The sequence below is a fragment of the Lytechinus pictus genome, chromosome 7, assembly GCF_037042905.1.
Source record: "Lytechinus pictus isolate F3 Inbred chromosome 7, Lp3.0, whole genome shotgun sequence".
NCBI lineage: Eukaryota > Metazoa > Echinodermata > Echinoidea > Temnopleuroida > Toxopneustidae > Lytechinus > Lytechinus pictus.
Window position 1 is genome coordinate 7,713,582 of NC_087251.1, and position 19,472 is coordinate 7,733,053.

Genomic DNA, 19,472 nt, shown 5'->3' on the forward strand with positions numbered 1-19,472 from the left:
GTGCCCCCCTACTATTTTGGGTAGGGGGACGCGTCCCCCCTGGGATTTTCGCCCATGCCGTAAGGACTTGGAAGGGTTGGAATCCAGTTTGATTCGCACGCTGCTATGTCTGACAAGAACATTTGATCAAAGAGTAATATGCATGAAATCTGAAGGTGTGTTTAAAGGGATGGTCCGGGCTGAAAATATTTATATCTGAATAAATAGAGTAAAATTCACAGAGCAAAATGCTGAAAATTTCATTGAAATCGGATAACAAATAACAAAGTTATTGAATTTTGAAGTTTATCAATATGTTATGAAAACAGTTATATGCACATCGTCATGAATATTCATTAGATGGGCTGATGATGTCACATCCCCACTTTCCTTATATGTTATTACATGAAATCATAAATGTTTCATTATTTCATACATGTGTACATGATGTGTCTCCATTATGATGAAATAAGTTGCGGCAATAAATAACTAATGCACTTAATCAGTTATCAATCAATTGGTTCTTGGTAGAAAAGTTTTTCATAAACCTAATTTCATATAATAAAATACAAAAGAACAAGTGGGGATATGACATCATCAGCCCACCTAATGAATATTCATAAAGACATGCCTAGATCTGTTTCACATGAATTATGCAAATATTTAAAATTCATTAACTTCGTTATTTGTTATCCGATTTTGATCAAATTTTCAGCATTTTGTTTTGTAAATTGTACTCTTTTTATGGGATTGAGATATAAATATCTCCAGCCTGGACCATCCGTTTAACCATGGAGCTTGGTTTAACAGGGCTATCGATGATATATATAAGAAGGGGAACTGATGGGCGTGGCCATGCAAGTGCGTGTCCCATAATGGACCTGCGATGTCCATGGATGGTGTTTTCGATCAGTGGTTTTCATAGAAAGCGCGAAACATAATAATAACATACATGTAATTCATCAGTGGAGAGGAATGTACCACGCGCCGAACGTTATCAATTCCGGTTTTGCGGTTTTGGGGGAAGACCCCCCCCCCCCCCCATTCCTATATATATATATATATACTAGTATATCATGCCTTCCAAAAAACTTCGAGCATTACTTCTTACAACTGTACATATTCTTCCGCTGGTATGTAATCCCCTTTTTATCTTTTTTAACTTAAATAAATGCAAAAATTGATTTAATGAAAATGAAAATATCACATCAAAATTTAAATTCCAAAATTATGTCTTTGAAAACCCAGTTCTTCTAACAATAATCTAAATTATTTAATGCTAGCAGAGGGAGTATATTGGAATGAGAGGACAGCAGGTTCTGTTAAATGATTGAGGTCAGAGGTCATGATGCGGCCATGTTTACTACAAATTTGACGTGTGTACTATGATGGAGGAGAGCAGCAAATTATCGGCAATTGAATGCATTTCAACTTGAGGGCTACCTATGTGAGTATTCCATTATTTCCTATCGTCAAATATGTGCTTGTAATTATGTTTGTTATTATTATTCAATTCCACTGATGAATTGGATTACAGTTACGTAGCGGCTGTACGCTTTTCAAAATCGTTTCTGACTTCGCCTTCGCCTCGGCCGGGTTCGAGTTGGGCCCAGTTGCAGTGGCAGTGCCTTGGTTTGCGCTGGTAAAGGCTAGCATCGCGTCGCCGGTCGCCTCAGACCAGAGACAGAGTGACAGAGATCGAGAGTCTTCGTCGTCTTGGCTGCCGGGCCGGTGCGGTGAGCTGTGCCTTATTTTGTTAGGCCAAGCGAGAGCGTGCCGTGAGCCGAGACTTTGAATGGACTGAGTCTGAGCTTAGAGTGATACCTCGGTCACACTCACAGTTGCTCTACGGACTATGCCTACGGCGAGTCGAAAACAGCCGTTTAAATTTTTTTTGTACCAACTACATAGGCCTAGCCCTAGGTGGTTTGATTAAAAATGAATTAAAACGGCTGTTTTCGACTCGCCGTACGGCCGTCGTAGACGTAGTCTTAGAGCAAATGAAATGTTAGACAGGAATAACCGTCGTTTCTGGGGATTTATTCAACAATTTCTGACATTTTACTATAATCCCCATTAACCGACGGTAGGGTATACGTGTTGGCTCGCATGTGTTCTCATTCCCACCCTTTTGTCAATTCACAGTCCAAAGTTTGATGTAATTTTACACATCGAATTTACAATCTAAGGATGTATGGTTGGGGGTCCTAAAGCTACGCGGGTCCTAAAGCTACGCACCACTCATCGCGCATGCAATTCCAATGGCAAAATAAATGCGCACTCTAGCTCTGTGTGTGAAGCTGTGACGAACGATCCCTATTCAATTTTTCTACAGAGGCTGCAATAAATCCTCGAATGCAGAGAAAACCAGCAAATGTTTGGAATTTCGGAGTTATATTCACTTTGATTTCATATTTTCCTATAATAATACGGACATATTTTAGAAATTGAGGCACAGGAAATACTATTTCTTTGCATGATAAATTGAGAGCGTAGCTTTAGGACCCCTTCTACATCGGGCGGCGAAATTAAGAGGTGTTCGGAAAACACGGCGGGATTTTCGTATTAGTGAGTTTTGTGATATTTTCTTCTTGGTTAAGGATATTTAGAATATTTATTACAAATTAGTGAAAAATAATTGTTCAAATATTACAATTGGCATAGTTTTTATCATTTGGAAACAAAGTGCGTAGCTTTAGGTCCCCCCATCATATAACCAACAAACTTTTAAAACTGGATATTTTGTTAACAAAATACTTTAAACGATATAGATGAAAAGGCATGAAAAATTATACTTTACCGATGTTTAATTGGGTTGAACACGATAAAAAAGGTCAATATGGCAGCCAAACTATGAAATATTTACAAACGAACGGAGAGGGCGTCAACAATCACGAATGTGATATCGATATTGCTTTCGATATTATACGATCTGCTCCTTATTTGAATTCATGAAAAGGATACGTACACTCTACCTCGGTAATCATATAACGCGAGCGCGTAGCGCTTGCTGGTTTTTAAAGATAAAATTATCATCACTATTATTTACTATTATTATATAATTATCATTATCGCTAAAATCATTGTGGTTTTTAAATATTATCGTTGTAAGTATTAATATTTGTAGTAGTAATATTTCATTATCGAGGTTATGTTATACCGAGGTTATACCGAGGTTGTTTTACCTGACTGCTAAGAAAGCACGAATGCCTGTGAGCAAGCAACCAGGGGACCAACGGCTTAAGGTCCTCTCCGAGGGACCTGGTAATGAGGATAAATGCCTTACCAAAGGGCACTAGCGCACCACTTGGGAATCGAACCCGGGTCACCGGAATCCGAAACCCCCGCTCTACCGACTGAGCTATCGCGCCTCCTACTGAGCTATCGCGCCTCCTACTGAGCTATCGCGCCTCCTTATCATCGTTATTATGTTATTTTGTTATTATGTTATTATGTTATTTTGTTATTATGTTATTATCATCGTTATTATGATTATTATTATTTCATTATTATCATCATCATCATCATTGTCATTATTTTCATTATATATATTATCACTATGGTTAAGAGATAAAAGAATAATATTTTTCAGATAAATGTTATAGTAAACTGGTCGGGTTGATAAAATTTCTTGTTTGAAATTGAATTCCCAATTGGTCATGACCAGTTCCAGTCATTCTCTGATGATGTCGAGTACCAGTGGCGTACCGTGGGTCACGGCATTGGGGGGGGGGGGGCACCAGCAAAAATTTTGAGTCATTTACTGGGCTGGCGAAGCGCGCTCAATTGCCAGGTACTGACGTAATAGAAGCATTTTAAGGACTGTTTCATTAAACAGATATGTATCTCACTGATTAAATAATGCGAGCGCGAAGCGCGAGCTGAGATTTTTGAAATTCAGACCTGAAGAGGGGCATTCTTAGGCTTGTTTGTAAAAATTCACTAAGGCCATACGTATTTCACTTACTAAATTATGCGAGCGCGAAGCGCGAGCTGAAAATTTCTGATAGAGTTTTCAGACCAGTAAAGGGAAAATTTTAAGGACTGTTTTCAGGAATTCATGAAGAGCAGACATATCTCACCAGTCCATTGATGCGAACGTAAGCACTAACTGGGAATATTTTATATTCAGACTTTAAAAAAGGGGCAGTTTCTTTTAAGTAGTCATGAGTGAGAAGCATGTCACTACATAAAACAATAACTCGAAGTGCAAGGAAATACATGTATATGGTGTATATTGACTTGAAAACGGAATTTTTTAGTACAACATGATTATATATTTCATCAAACAGAAATTACGAGCACCAGGAATGATGAACACAATGTCATAGGCCCTTAGCAAAATATGTTTCATAATTAGAGTTATGAAAAAAATATTTATGTAATATAATATATTATAATATAATATATATATATATATATATATATATATATATATAACTTAATATAATAGAATATGCACTAGTTTCTTCTTCCTCTACTACGTCTCTCCTTTTTTTCTCCTTCTTTTTCTACTTTTCCCCCTTCTTTTTTTTGGCCAGCCGATGGGGGGGGGGGGGGCACGTGCCCCCCATGCCCCCCCCCCCCCGTAGTTACGCCACTGTTGAGCACGTGTTTTACCTCACTTTCATACACTTTCTTTCCCTTCGTTTTTTTCAATCCGCGGCAGCTTTGTCGTGTTATTGACTTTTTTCTTGTTCCTTTTCTTCATATTCTGATTTTCAAATTCAATCTTTGTCTCTATATACCTTCATTTCGTATCTCTTTTTGTCGATTTCTCTCATTGTCCACCATTCTTGTCCATGCCACTGAGTCTCCTGCTAAAGACATGTTAAGGCCTATACTTTCTCGTATGTTCTAATTCTTTCTTTCTTTATTGTTGTCATTTTCCTTTGCTTTTTCACCTTTCCCATTCCTCCCACCCCGGCCTCTTTCCTCGTTTTCTTTTCTTCATTTTACCTTTTTCTCTTTTCGCCCTTTTCTCGGTGAAATCCGCCAGGGCCGGGGCAGCTCCCCCCCCCCCCCCCCCCCCCGGCGCCTGTTACGCCAGGAAGACCAAATGAACAGCCGATAAGACCAATAGGGACTACCAGTAAGACCAATTGAGTTCACTCAGTTGGATACCAACCACTAAGCCAAAACATCAGTAACAGACTCCAGTATAATTAAGACCAGTTTAAAATCCCAGTTACTATAGGCCTATTCAATTAATACCAATGACTGGAGCAGTATTATTTGTAACTAGAACAGTATTACCAGACCGATAAACCAATACTCCAATTTCCAGAGTTACTGGTCCAACTGGTCAAGTTGATTTTTTTTTCTTGTGGTTAATTTGATTTTCTATTTTTATCATTTGACAGATTATTGTCTTATCTCTTCATTTTGGGCTCGGTAAAATGTAGTTTAATGTGTCTATGGACAATCAAGTCTCGAAATGTGTGATTTAAAGAGAAACTTACCCGCCGTTTTTCTGGCTGTGTTTGTGTCGTCACATCTTTTTTTTGAAGGGGTGTCTGTGCTTGTGGGCTTGTCAGTCGTCTTCGTTTCTTTCGAAGAAATGGCGAAGCATAGCTGGTCACCTTCACCTTCCTCCCCAAGTAAACATTGATTCTACTAATTTTCTTTAATTTGGATTTATTATTTTTGATCGGGTGTCACTTTAATTCCTAATGATTCGACAGCGTCAGCAGTGGTGTAATCACGGTGATCCATTTTTGCATTCAAAGTTCTTCTTTTATTAGGATGATTAGTCAAATTACGGTCACAATTACAACACCAGTAGTCAGACATAATTACTAAAATGAATTAATGAATCAAATAAAATTACCACCAGCAATCAGCACACCTACATGGCAATATACTTTTTTTTAAGATGTTTTATTGTTTTTCTCTCAAATCAAATTTCATACAATGCAGTTAACAAAGTAACAATTGTAAATAATAATTCAAATAAATTTCTTAAACTAGTATACATTATGCACATCATGAAATAATATTCTCAGACTGCATCGTACCACTACCAGATGAGTTTAACAAACAAATATCAGAGAAAAAACTTATAAAAGTATATGCGTTGCACCTGCCCCCTCCTTGCCCCCCCCCCCTTCCCTCCACAAACCCCCACACTTCACACCCTCAAACATTTTTCGTACACCCTTGCATATGATGCCGCGTTCCGTCTGAAATAAGAAAACACCATAATGAACGAACATAATCTCGTGAGCTCTGTCGCCTCTATACTCTTGTAAGGAAATGTTCCCATTTGATATATGGTTTGATAATTTACCCCTTGTTACTGCTAAAATTTTCTCTTCACGTTCATTTTCTAATATCTTCTCTCTAATTTCGTTGGGACTTGGTGGTCTTTTTAGTCCTGCTGTAAACAAAGATCAGATATTTTATTAAAAGAATAATGTGATTAATTATTTGTTCCTTCCCTATATTAGCATGCTTAACACCAATGTGTATATCCACCCACCTGGCATTTTTTATTTCATACATATTGAATAAGTTACCGCAATCTATCCATAAGTCTCTCGTCTTTTCACATGAGAAAAACAGATGCTCGTAAGTTTCTTCAGTATTCCCACAAAATGAACATTCACTATCTGAGAAAATTTTGAATAAATGTAAATATTTATTCGTGTATATTAACTCATAAAGCATTTTAAATTGAAACTCTCTAAGCCTACTGCTTAGAGTACATTTTCTGGGTCTTGAAAATATAGCACATATATCTTTTTCGGAGAAATTATATGTCTTATATTATCAAACGCATACGATTTTTCAAATTTAATACTTAAAAGTGCCTTGTATATTTTATTAGATGTCACGTTTGGTAAACTGTTAATCTTACCATTAAATATAAATTCTAGATTTAGACCAGTGTCTTCACAATTGTCTTTTTTCTTCAATAGGTGTTTCCATGTTGCTGGAATATTTTCAAAAACTTTATAAACTTTATCTATTTCATTTCCATCTAAACCCATTTTCAGAAAGTCTCTTTGCTTCCACCATATAAATAATTTTTTTTATTTTACTTAGAATCTATTTGTAATTAACATTTTCCTGAATTTCTACATCTAATGATAAAGTTATTCCTAATGTTTTGATAGTTTCAACTAATTTACCAAATGGAACTTTAATTTTAATATCTTTTGTAGAAAGAGGACCCAACGCTAATATAAATGTGTTTTCTTTATTCATTTTTAAGCCTGAAATCTTAGCAAAATCTCCAAATATTTTTCCGATTCTATCAATAGATTGGGAGTCCCTCACAAAAAGTGTCATATCATCCGCATAGAGCGCTTGTTTGACTTCTACATTACCAAAGCTGATTCCGTGGATGGATTTATCTTTACGAATGGTATTAGAAAGGACCTCGATACAAAGTATAAACAAATAAGGAGAGAGGGGATCCCCATGTCTCACACCTCTTTCAACACTAAAGTATCCTGTCGATATACCCCCATTAAATACGCAACTCAGGGCATTTTTGTATAATGTTTTGATCCAGCTGCAAAATGAGGACCCGAAGCCAAAAGAACGTAAAACGTTTTGCAAAAAGATGTGCGAGACCGAATCAAACGCTTTTTCAAAATCTATTGCCATTAAGAAACCAGGTGCATTATTTTGTTGTGTGTAGTAAATCATATCGTCAATCAATCTTTTTTTTTTTTTTTTTTTTTTTTTTAAACAAGTGCACACCTAGTTACCAATAATGCATATAGCATTTACATTTATTTGAAAGCAGGATAAAAGAGCATTGAAGATTAAATGCTTTGCTGACGGGCATAGGTGCCGCGGCCGGGGATCGTACCCCGGACTTTTTCATGTATAGCCAGGCGCCTTAGACCACTCGGCCACGGCACCTCCTAAATCTAATTGATCTAATACGATACGATACACTACACGAAGATAAACGATACTAGTTATAATCGCGATAAATCGAGACATGAAAAAGTTAATAACGATAATGACGTCATTCAAGATGGCAACTTGCAAGAAAAACCGTCAGGTCAGGTGAAAATGTCTTAGATGACAGATTTCTCAATCATCCAGAGGATTTTTTTCAATAACTCCGGCCCAAGGTATGCAATTACTTATATTACCCTGATAATGGAAACCATGAAAATGTCAATTTTGCCTAAAAAACAGTTTTAAATCGCGATCTATAAAACGCTAGTTCACTATACGTTGGCTGTAGGTAGGGGCCCCCCTCCTCTTCAGTCTATGTATGGTGAGTGGAGCCAACGCAGTTCAGCGGAACAACCAAAATACAGAGACTGAAGCTTTTGGTCTAATGAAATGTGACCGAGGTATGAGAGTGAGAGTCGAGGACAATTTATGTTTTTTTAAGTATACCGGTACTATAGGCCTAAGTACAGTGCAAGTATGATGGTGGGCCCCAAGTCTGCGCACCTAACAATTTGAGTTAAGATTGAACATGAATTTCTTCTTATTTCAAAAAATCTTTCAGTTAATAATATTCCTTATATTATTTTGAGTAAGTGTACCAAATTTCTCATTAAAAAAATGAAAGGATATACAATTTTCTTGCAAAAACATCGGGCTGTCATTTCAGATTGAAAAAAAAAATGGTACCCCATGTCTGCGCACCCACAAATTTTGCACACGATTCAGGGATTTTGATGAGACAGGCTGCATTTTGAGGCCGTCACACGAAATGCCCTAAATTCATTATTTTTCCATCATTTTGAGTTGGATTTTTTAATGAATACCTGTCTATATATTGAATGTGTAAAGTTCGTGCTCGTTGCGTACTTTCTTTTACTAGAATCGCGCAGATACGCGTGTGCGCAGACAAGGGGGACTGCGCAGACTTGGGGGAACTTGCCATATAATAAGTATTTATTTATTGTCCATAATTGGAAATTCTTCTTGTTTACATGCCGTGCAAAGTGATAGACAACAAATTGTATAAATTTAACATGAACAATGGAATCTACATTTGGAACATGACAATAAACATAATACCGTAAGGGTAGCCTGGAGGCTTCTGGGGAGTAAAAGTCATCTACTCTACGTAGGCTTACTCCCCATTGAAACCTGGGACGCTTAGGCATAGTCATGCACATACGGCCACAAAACCTGAAACTTTCGCCCCCGAGATTTCTACTTTCCCTCTAAAAGATCTAGCCCTAAATCATGTACATGGGGTTCAACTTCATTTCCGACATTTTTGCGATATCGATTTCATTTTTAAAGAAGAATTCATTAAAAAAAACGAGAAAAATGCGCGATGTGCGTGCTGTCGCCAAGCGGAAGACAAAGAAATCAAGATGGCGACGTAAACACGACCGTAAGCTCTTCCCATCTTTTCATAACATTTTTCTCATTTTTTTAATGAATTCTTCTTTAAAAATTAAATCGATATCGCAGAAATGTCAGAAATAAAGTTGAACCCCATGTACATGATTTAGGGCTAGATCTTATAGAGGGAAAGTAGAAATCTCGGGGGCGAAAGGTTCAGGTTTTGTGGCCGTATGTGCATGACTATGCCTAAGCGTCCCAGGCTTCAATGGGGAGTAAGCCTACGTAGAGTAGATGACTTTTATACTCCCCAGAAGCCTCCAGGCTATGTAAGGGCACTAGTATTCAACCTGTTTGGAGAATTTCCTCAAATATATAGAAATATGGAATTTAATAATTTCAGACCCGTCTTATTTGCAAGAGCAAATGTTGGTTATTCTTTTTGCATTATTTTTTTCTTCAACCTGTCGACTGCGTGCGCGGGCGATCAAATTATACGACGGTGGTTTTTGGCACTAGTATTCAATCCGTCAGCACTAGTATTCAACCTAGCGATGAAAGATGGCCCTGTCTCTCGATCTGCCCTTGTCCCATCCAACTATGGACAAGACCATTTGAGATGAGACCAAACAGGGAATTAGTCAAAGCCAGAGACTTACATAGATCTAGATCTAGTTTAGCAATCTAAACCATTTTGAGTTTCACTATCTACATGTATCATCACTAGGTTGAATACTAGTGCAATTCAGTGCAAAAGGTCATCGCCGCATAATTCGATCCTCCACGCATACAGTCGACAGATTGATAAAGAAAATATCGACAACAGATTACCCTGGAAATAACAGAGGTATGAAATTAAGATAAATCCCCCATTTCTAAATATTTGGGGCAATTTGTCCAAATCTTTGAATTATGCCGGGTTGAATACTAGTGCCAATACGGTATATCTTATATAATAATTCATAACAGAGTATTTAAATAACATGAAAGGCATTATATGAGTTCACTGAAATTTGCAATTTGGGAAATATCATGAAAAGACAATTATTGGATTGATTAAATTGTAATAAAGGGTGGAAAATTTGTTTAGATGTAATTTACATTTCAGGTGAGTACTACTTATGTAGTTGAGTAATGTATTCAGGTATACTTGCTAACATGGATCATAATCAAATCGGAAGAGGGAGGCAGAAAAGGAAAGAGAGAGAGAGAAATGAAAAGGGAAGGAAAGAAAGAGAAGAAAGAAACAAAGAAAGAAAGAAAGAGAGAGAGAGAGAGAGAAAGAAAGAAAGGAAGAAAGAAAGAAGGTAGAAAATAAAGAAAGGAAAAAGAAAGGGGAGGCTGAAAGGTATACTCAAGCCATTGAGTTTAAGAGACAGAGAGAAGTGGGTACAAACGAGTTAAGATAACGGGTGGTATTTGCCTTAACAGACCGCCATCGTTTTCCACTTCTTAACATAACATAATGAATATTTAGAGGATGTGATTTATATCTAGATACCGGTACTTCGATTGCCTTATATTTCTTTGCATATCATGTCCAGGTCAAATTCTATCTTCAAGATTTTACCAGCTTGCTTCACTATTCTTTTGAGTTTCTGCTTATCTTGAATTCTAGCACTATTATACCATACTGAGCACCCAAAGATCATTACGCTTTCAATCACTGATATATAAAACATATTCATGATTTTCCTATCCACTCAAAAGCTTAGTAGCTTCTGAAGAAAGTACATCCTTTGGTTTCCTTTTTTAGATACATCATTGATTTGATTTTCCCAAGTTAATTTGCTATTTATAGTCGTACCTAGGTATTTATAGTTTGAAACTATTTCAATCTCTTCATTATTAATGCGGATTGGGTTATCGAGAGGATTCGAACTTTTCCTCGTTCAGAAATCCACAACCATTTCTTTAGTTTTTGATGTGTTTAGCTCGAGATGGTTATCTTTACACCATTGCACAAAACATTCAATACCCGTTCTATACTCTCTTTCATCTTCCTTAATTAAGCCAAGAATTGCCGCGTCATCGGCATACTTGATGATTTTAACCATGTTACTATTAAACACATTACAGTCGTTGGTGTACAGAATAAAAAGGCTAGGAGATAGAACACAGCCTTATACATGTAGTGGTGTTGATTGAATATCAACTTCATTATAATTTTTGAAATATGCACAAATTATGGAGACCTCTGTTTGCAATTGGCGATATCTTAATGCTTGTAAGTTGTAGAGAGGTTTGGATTTTATTGGATTGGCCGTAAGCTAAAGGTAACAAAAATTGCAGATGTTTTGCGGTTTGCCAATATTTTCACAAATTGGATTTTAACAGACATACATGTAGTGATTCAAAGAATTGTGATTAGTAGTGTATGCAACTGTGCGCAAAATATGGTAAGCACGTTTTATGATCATGCTACCATACAGAGACTGAATCCTTTGGTCTATGCTCACCCATAAAGTAATGAAGTTATTTTGGATGTTAATAGGCTCCGTTTTGACAAGCAAAGCCGAATGACAACTCACCAATGCGAGGTTACTAGACTTTGGGATTTATCTCCTGTGTAATTCAAATTATTTAACACAGAATTGTGATATCTGTAGGGGAAATATGTGCATTAGAGATTGCACATGGTGGTAACTCATAATGGACCCCTATACATTCAACTGTTTCCCGACTGTTGCGTTGATTTTTTTTCCATACCAGGTGTATGGAAAAGCGTGGTACAGAAAAAAAGACGAAACTTGGGAATTTGAAACTGCTCCTTGCTATCTTCAAGGTTTGTTCATGATTTTGAGTGCGGAGTTTGGATGATTTTTAAATGGCAAGCCGAGCTCAAGCATATGGCGCTAGGGGGCTTCTGAGTTTTTATCACTCGGCAATAATTTCGGGGGCGATTTCCAGATTTTATGTCGCTCCCAAAAGCATGAAATTGGGTGATTTCGAGGGCGACTTAAGGCATTTCCGGGGCAAATTCGCCCGCCGCTCCTGTATATCTTCTAATTGATGTTCTATGCCATAATAAGAAATACTGTTAATGAAAGCAAGATTTACATACTGTATTTTACGTTGATTGCATCATGATTTTCCTTTGTAGCACTAAGAATGGGAAAAATTTAAAAGGGTACAACAACAAATATGTGAGGGGCATCAAGGCAAGTCGACAGGTCATCCAAAGATATGGTCTTGGACCACTTGCTGATTTAGGCCTACATGTACATGGAAACCCTACATATTTGACATTAGATGTATCTTGTTCATGTACATGTATCTTCCCCTTCATACTGTATAGTATTATAAATATGTTGTGCACACAATACTCATACTCAAATCCAACCTTTTTCCCCTCTTGTATCATATGCAGATTTTGGGATGATATTTTACTGGTACTTCCTTACCAAACACGACCAAACCTTTAGTAGCTAGAAGAAAGTTTATAACCAACACAGTAAATACAAAATGTGAGTGAAGGGAAATCAAAAGGAGATATTGGAGTAATTTGGTTGGCTATTGTGATCAAGATGGCAGCCAAATCTGGACCGAGGTTCACTACGGATGAAGAGTTAAAGTCATTGAGCTGGGAGGATGTAGTAAGACGATTACGATGGTGTGAAAATGAAAGGATGAAGTTGCTGGCAGAACAAGGTGGTACCATGAAGGATATAAAACATCAGTTAATGTTGAAATCAAATGAGATACAAGCTCTCAAGGCTGAAAACCAGAAACTTCATTCAGATAATGTGGAGTTACGTGATTTGTGTTGCTTTCTGGACGATGACCGACAGAAAGGTAGAAAAGTGTCAAATGAGTGGCAGCGTTTTGGTCAATACACAACAAATGTGATGCGCAATGGAGTATCTACCTATCAGGACAAATTAAGAGAATTGGAGGAACGGCAAGAAAAACTATTTCAGGAGAATATTGAATTGAGAGAGCTGTGCTTTCTATTGGACCAGGAAAGAACTGGCAATCAGAGTACTCTCCTTAGCATAGGCAATGGAATTGATTTAAGAGAAAAGACAAACATGAGCAATGGACCTTCATCTATATTGAACGATGGACATTTATCAAAGGAAGGGTCTTCCAAAATATGGGGGAATGGTGGTGACATTTCATCCTTGCAAAACAATGGTAAGTACTTTCCATTTGTTCAAACATCTTTGATTATCACTATCAGTTAATACATGTACAGAGATGTACATGTAAGTTATCACAAAATTTGAAAAATCTGTTTTTAACACTAATTTACATTTAATGTTTTTCAATTATGCAGGAAAATTTATTAAAGGCTAATGAACTAGACTTGCAAATATGCATTGATTGGTTTGATTTTGAAAGTGAAATAAATTGAATAGATGGTCATTTTATTTCCCATTTATGTACATGTACATACACAAGTTAATAAGATGTTCATGATCATGTAGATTTTGAAGATCTGCATATTCTCTAGTACATACATGCCATTTGATCTGAGAACATGCTGAGTTTTGATACTAAACATCACCTTCCCTGTTGGTAGTATTTTTTTTTTGTAATTCCAAAATATTATTTCTTTTTCTGTACAAGCACTAAAATTGAATACTATATTACTGGCTTTATACAAAGTAAAATTCTTAAAATGTAATCGAAATTTGATTTCAAATAAGGATGACATTTATATACATCATGTACTGTAGAAATTCAAGTGGTGAGTGATATTCCTTGCAGTCTCATTATATGTAGCATACACTTGTATGCATTCTACTTGTAAAATTCAAAGTGAAACTTTAAAAGGTAACTTTTTTATTTATGCCTCTGATTTTAATGACATTTAGTTTTGCAGTATGCTTGTTTGAAAATGAAGTTGGACAGGACTTTATTTGCAAAATGTGTACCGGTAATGTTGCTTGTTTTTAGCAATTGCTTACTGGAGGCCTATGTACATGTAGAATGAAATCAGGAGTCTTTATGTACAGTGTATAATAATGTTATACCTGTACAAGTTTAAATTAATACAATACATACAAGGTATTGTAAATTATGTATCTATTCTTCAGTTTAAGACAGATGATTTGATGTTACACATACTAGTATGTAGGCTTTGGAGTAAAACTCGCAGTTGATGCATTTGATCAGTTTTCCAACAATCAGCAAATGAATACTACATTTTACACAAATTGAATGGTCGCCAGATGTTGATTACTAATTTGCGACATTTTATTAAAATTACTTAAAACCTATTATCTTTGATATTTGAAAACAAAGTGCAAGATAACAGATGAAATTTGTGTTACATACCCAAACATTTTATTACTTCAAGACACAACAATGACCAGCGCCGGCGATTGTGCATCATTCAGCTTAGTTGATGTGCATTATGTACGTACATTTAGGCGCTACATACATTGTATATTGGAATACTTGACTGAGTCAGTTTGCTCATAATGTGTGACCAATGTACATGTACATGTGTATGTATCTGACTGGTGTTGCCACATTGACTTGTACAGGAGTAATACATGATTCATGTTTCATATTTCATTTCCTGTCAAAATCGATAAAACAGAAAAAGATCAGAATTTTATATGAAATTAAACCATCATCTCAACTCTCAGAAAAATGATGAATACAGTACATGTAAGTCATGATCATTTGAAGCATTGATAGAACTTTACACTTCAATGATAACAGAAAGGTATGTTTTGCATTATTCCACTTTAATAATGAATTATTATCGTTCATGCATGACTGATCACAGTTTGCAACTGTTGTAGGTGAAAAATAAAGGCTATTCTTTTCTCTTTCATATGATGTATAATTCATTAGATTTTATGAAAGCCAAGTTTAGTTTTTGGCTTCCAACATAGTTCATCTACTCATTTTATAGTGACTTGTACTTTGTACAAATAATTTCTGTACTAATGTAAATAAAAACATAATCAAGTGTAGGCTATGAACCTTTGGTGTAATCTCGTCATTGATAAATGCAAAGGGAAAATCTTCATCTTTGAAATTTGTTTCAGTACTTACATGTACGTACCATGGAGGTATTGTACATGTATGACTAGTTGATGTGTACTCCAGAGTCCAAACAATTGTCATTTCTATATCAAGCGTGTTTGGACAATAGACTCCAGTTTTATCAGTATAAAAAAAAACAGAATGCAAAAGAATGTCAATAAATGATGAATTCCATCAGGTATGAGGGTTTTTTTTTCCTGTCTAAAATATTTCTCTGAAATATGAAATGCTGAAAGGTTGATTAACGTACATGTACCGGTAATTGCATAATTTAAAGTCATATGTGTACATGTTTCTGCTGTCATGGGGAGTACAATGTAGATTAGTGTTTGCTTACCCCAGACTTTGTGAAAACTTACATATGTAAGCATTAAAAAAATGGTAAAAAAGCAAACTGTCAGGCCAGGTGAAAAGTAAGATAATGGATGCTGGCCATAAATCCTGTACTCTGTGATTTATATCCGAATAGCGTAAAATTTACCATGAAAACAGACAATAATGCACCTTTAACCAAGGAGGTATCACTAAATCTTGTACATGTACATGTACCTCCTTTATTTAACTGTACATACATGTACAGGTATGGTGTTCATCAATTACGTGCACATGACACGTATACTTGTACATTAACATGTACATGTATGAAAATTTTGAATGACCTGTAGCTTGCAATGTACATGTATGTTATTGTTGCACCTTGCAATGATAGCCTTTGATAAACACGAAAATTTTAACAATTTTTTTTACCCAGTACATGTACTTAGTACAGTGTATATGTTTCTATTTGAAAAAGTTCGGCAATTGTTTACATTTAATCATACAGATTTACATACATGTACATGTACTTGTACTTGGTTCAATCCAAGAACACCTATGAACATACACTGTACAATTCATTGTAGGTATGGTTTGCCTTTTTGTTGTTGTCTCACCTGAACAAAGTTTGGCAGAGACCTAGAATGCTAGTGACTTTTCCTGTTGGTTTGTTAGTCCGTTGGTGTGTTAGAAAAATGTTGAAGTTTTTGTCTCACCTGCATATCAGAGTGAGAATATACATGTACATGTAGGCGCCGCTTTTCCGATGGCGATGGTGGCATCAACATCAAAATCTTAACCTAAGGTTAAGTTTTTTAAATGTCATCATAACTTAAAAAATATATGGACCTAGTTCATGAAACTAGGATATAATACCGGTAATCAAGTACATGTATCACTAAACATCCTGTGCGAGTTTCAGGTTGCATGATCAAGGTAAAAGGTCGCTTAAGTTCAATGAACTTTGGCCAAGTTTGGTATCACTGAACATCCTATGCGAATTTCAGGTCACATGATTAAGGTCAAGGTCATGTAAGGTCAATGAACTTTGGCCAAGTTGGGGGAAATTGTTGAATTACCATCATAACTTTGAAAGTTTATTGGTCTAGTTCATAAAACGTGGACATAAGAGTAATCAAGTATCACTGAACATCCTGTGCGAATTTCAGGTCACATGACCAAGGTCAAAGGTCAATGAACTATAACTTTGGAAGTTTACAGATCTGATTCATGAAACTTAGACATAAGAGTATTCAAGTATCACTGAACATCCTGTGCGAGTTTCAGGTCACATGATCAAGGTCAAAGGTCATTTAAGGTCAATGAACTTTGGCCAAGTTGGGGTATTTGTTGAATTACCATCATAACTTCGAAAGTTTATGGATCTGATTCATAAAACTTGGATATAAGAGTAATAAAGTATCACTGAACATCCTATGTGAATTTCAGGTCACATGACCAAGGTCAAAGCTCAATGAACTTTGGCCATGTTGGGGGTACGTATCTGTTGAATTACCATCATAACTTTGGAAGTTTATAGATCTATCTGATTCATGAAACTAAAGGCCACCGCACACCTTAAGACCCGACTGGTCGGCGACTGGCTTGCGACTGAGTAAGGGGAGATGAATCGCAAGGTAGTCATAAGCCTCGACACCGCACACCTTGCGATCCGATCTGCGACTCACGCATGCGCTTTTTGCTTTTTGGCATTGCAACTGAGGAAGTGCGCTTACTACTGCGTAAGCGCGTTGTTTATCATATACGCGTCGTGCAACTCTACTGTCTGATTGGCTGGAAGTTGGATTGAGCTTGCGATCCAGTCATAAGGATTCGACATGTCAAATCCTTCCGATTTTCCTTGCGACTTGTCTCTGACCGGTCTGCGACGCACAAGCTGACAAGAGCCGTGACGTCACATCTCCCCTCACTCAGTCGCAAGCCAGTCGCCGACCAGTCGGGTCGTAAGGTGTGCGGTGGCCTTTAGACATAAGAGTATTCAAGTATCACTGAACATCCTGTGCAAGTTTCAGGTCACATGATCAAGGTCAAAGGTCATTTAAGGTCAATGAACTTTGACCATGTTGGGGGGAATTGTATGGGTCTAGTTCATAAAACTTGGACATATGTAAGAGTAATATCAAATATCACTGAACATCCTGTGCGAGTTTCAGTTCACATGACCAAGGTCAAAGGTCAATGAACTTTGGCCATGTTGGGGGGAATTGTTGAATATCCATCATAACTCAGAAAGTGTATGGATCTAGTTCATAAAACTTGGACATACGAGTAATAAAGTATCACTGAACATCTCATGTGAGTTTCAGGTCATTTAAGGTCAATGAACTTTGGCCATTTTCGAGGTAATTATTAGATTGCTGTCATAACTTCCAAAGTTTATAGATATAGTTTATAAAATGTGGATATAGGGGTAATCAACTATCACTGACAAAGTCACATGATCAAGGTCAAATGTCAATCATTGTCAATGAACATAGTATTGTATTGACCATGATATGAATGGTGTTTTTTGTGAATAATTATTTTATAGTAGTTTTCAAAGTCAGCACTCCAGCTATATTGAATCGCACAGTGCAGTTGAGACTGCCAGAGGCGCTCCACTTGTTTCTTTCGGGCAAGCAAGTTTTGTCATCACTTGCCGGATTTGTAGAGGCCTGTGAAAGTACATGTATTTTCACCAAAATATTCTGAAATCAAATAAACCTTGGTCAAAACCAATCAAGGACTGTTACACAATGTATGTGTACTGTTTAGTCTCAAAAGTGCTACAGTACAGTGCACCTACATATATAGTTTTTTTTTTTTTTTTTTTTTTTGCCTGTGGCTGCTTGCATCTTTCCCAGTTTATAACAATACACAATTAATGAATTTACCTGTCTGTTTCCCCTGGACTATGAAATGAACTCTAGTTATTGCCATCTACATGTATCATCCATTTTTGTCTAAAATGCATATGTTTGTAAAACATTACTTTTTTTTCTTTCCTCAGATCACATACCATATACAGAGGATAGAATTCGTTCTTTTGATGAAAAGAGGCAGTTTTCTCCACCAGAGGTAACGAATTCTATGTCTATTCATAATTCTCCATCCATTTTTATTTGATTTTGTGAACATACATGTATACATCAAACATTAAAAATGCTCTTGTTTATAAACATACATCATACAGGCCTCTACATGTACATGTGTGTGTAGCTGCATACAGGTAGACCTACTGTATCTTTTACCACTAATTTAATGATAAAAAGCTTTAAATGGTAATTTCCACTTATTTTACTACAGGGGGGGGGGTGTTCTATTAAAAATAACAAGAGATTCAAATCCTATTACATTGTATTTGGGACAGAGCATGTTATTGACATCATCCCCAGTATCAATTCATTAAAAATACCTATCCCAGCATCCATTAGCGTGATTGAAAACAATATGACTTGTTTACGATAAAGTCATTGGATATTATGGCCAGTGAATACTTCTTTAACCATTCATCAATGCATTTTGCCCTCTATTTAACCTTCATACTCAACCCTGTGTATGATACCCCAAGTGACTTCTTTTCTTTCCTGTAAACTGTTCATTTCATGCAGTCATTTAGTTCTGCTTCATTTGCTCTTACATTCATTTGATCTTCCTCCGTGTTTATTTCTCTCTTCTAGACAAGGAGGAATGGGTCAGAGGACAAGGTAGACGGGCCTACACCCAATCATGTCACAAGCGCTTCCAATCCAATCCATGTAAATTCATTTCTACTATATTGGGTCTTTGGATTTCAAATTCTTGCACAGTAGCATTCTAAATAATGTCTTCAGCTTTTTCATCATTGCCTTTTGTATGAAAGGAAGTTTTTCTTTTCTTTTCAGTTGGGTTTAAAA

General features: G+C 36.4%; 1 protein-coding gene across 1 annotated transcript in view; it reads left to right on the forward strand.

Annotated features, from left to right (window-relative positions):
• The first annotated feature begins 824 nt into the window (after window positions 1–824).
• The window catches only part of LOC129265049 (coiled-coil domain-containing protein 85C-A-like), a 36,557-nt gene continuing 17,909 nt past the window's right edge, over window positions 825–19,472 (forward strand). Inside the window, exons 1-5 of the mRNA XM_064101827.1 lie at window positions 825–1,112; window positions 1,263–1,426; window positions 12,626–13,392; window positions 18,587–18,654; window positions 19,257–19,334. Of these exons, the coding sequence (XP_063957897.1) occupies window positions 12,783–13,392; window positions 18,587–18,654; window positions 19,257–19,334 (756 nt within the window). The 5' untranslated portion in view covers window positions 825–1,112; window positions 1,263–1,426; window positions 12,626–12,782. The remainder of the gene's footprint in view (window positions 1,113–1,262; window positions 1,427–12,625; window positions 13,393–18,586; window positions 18,655–19,256; window positions 19,335–19,472) is intronic.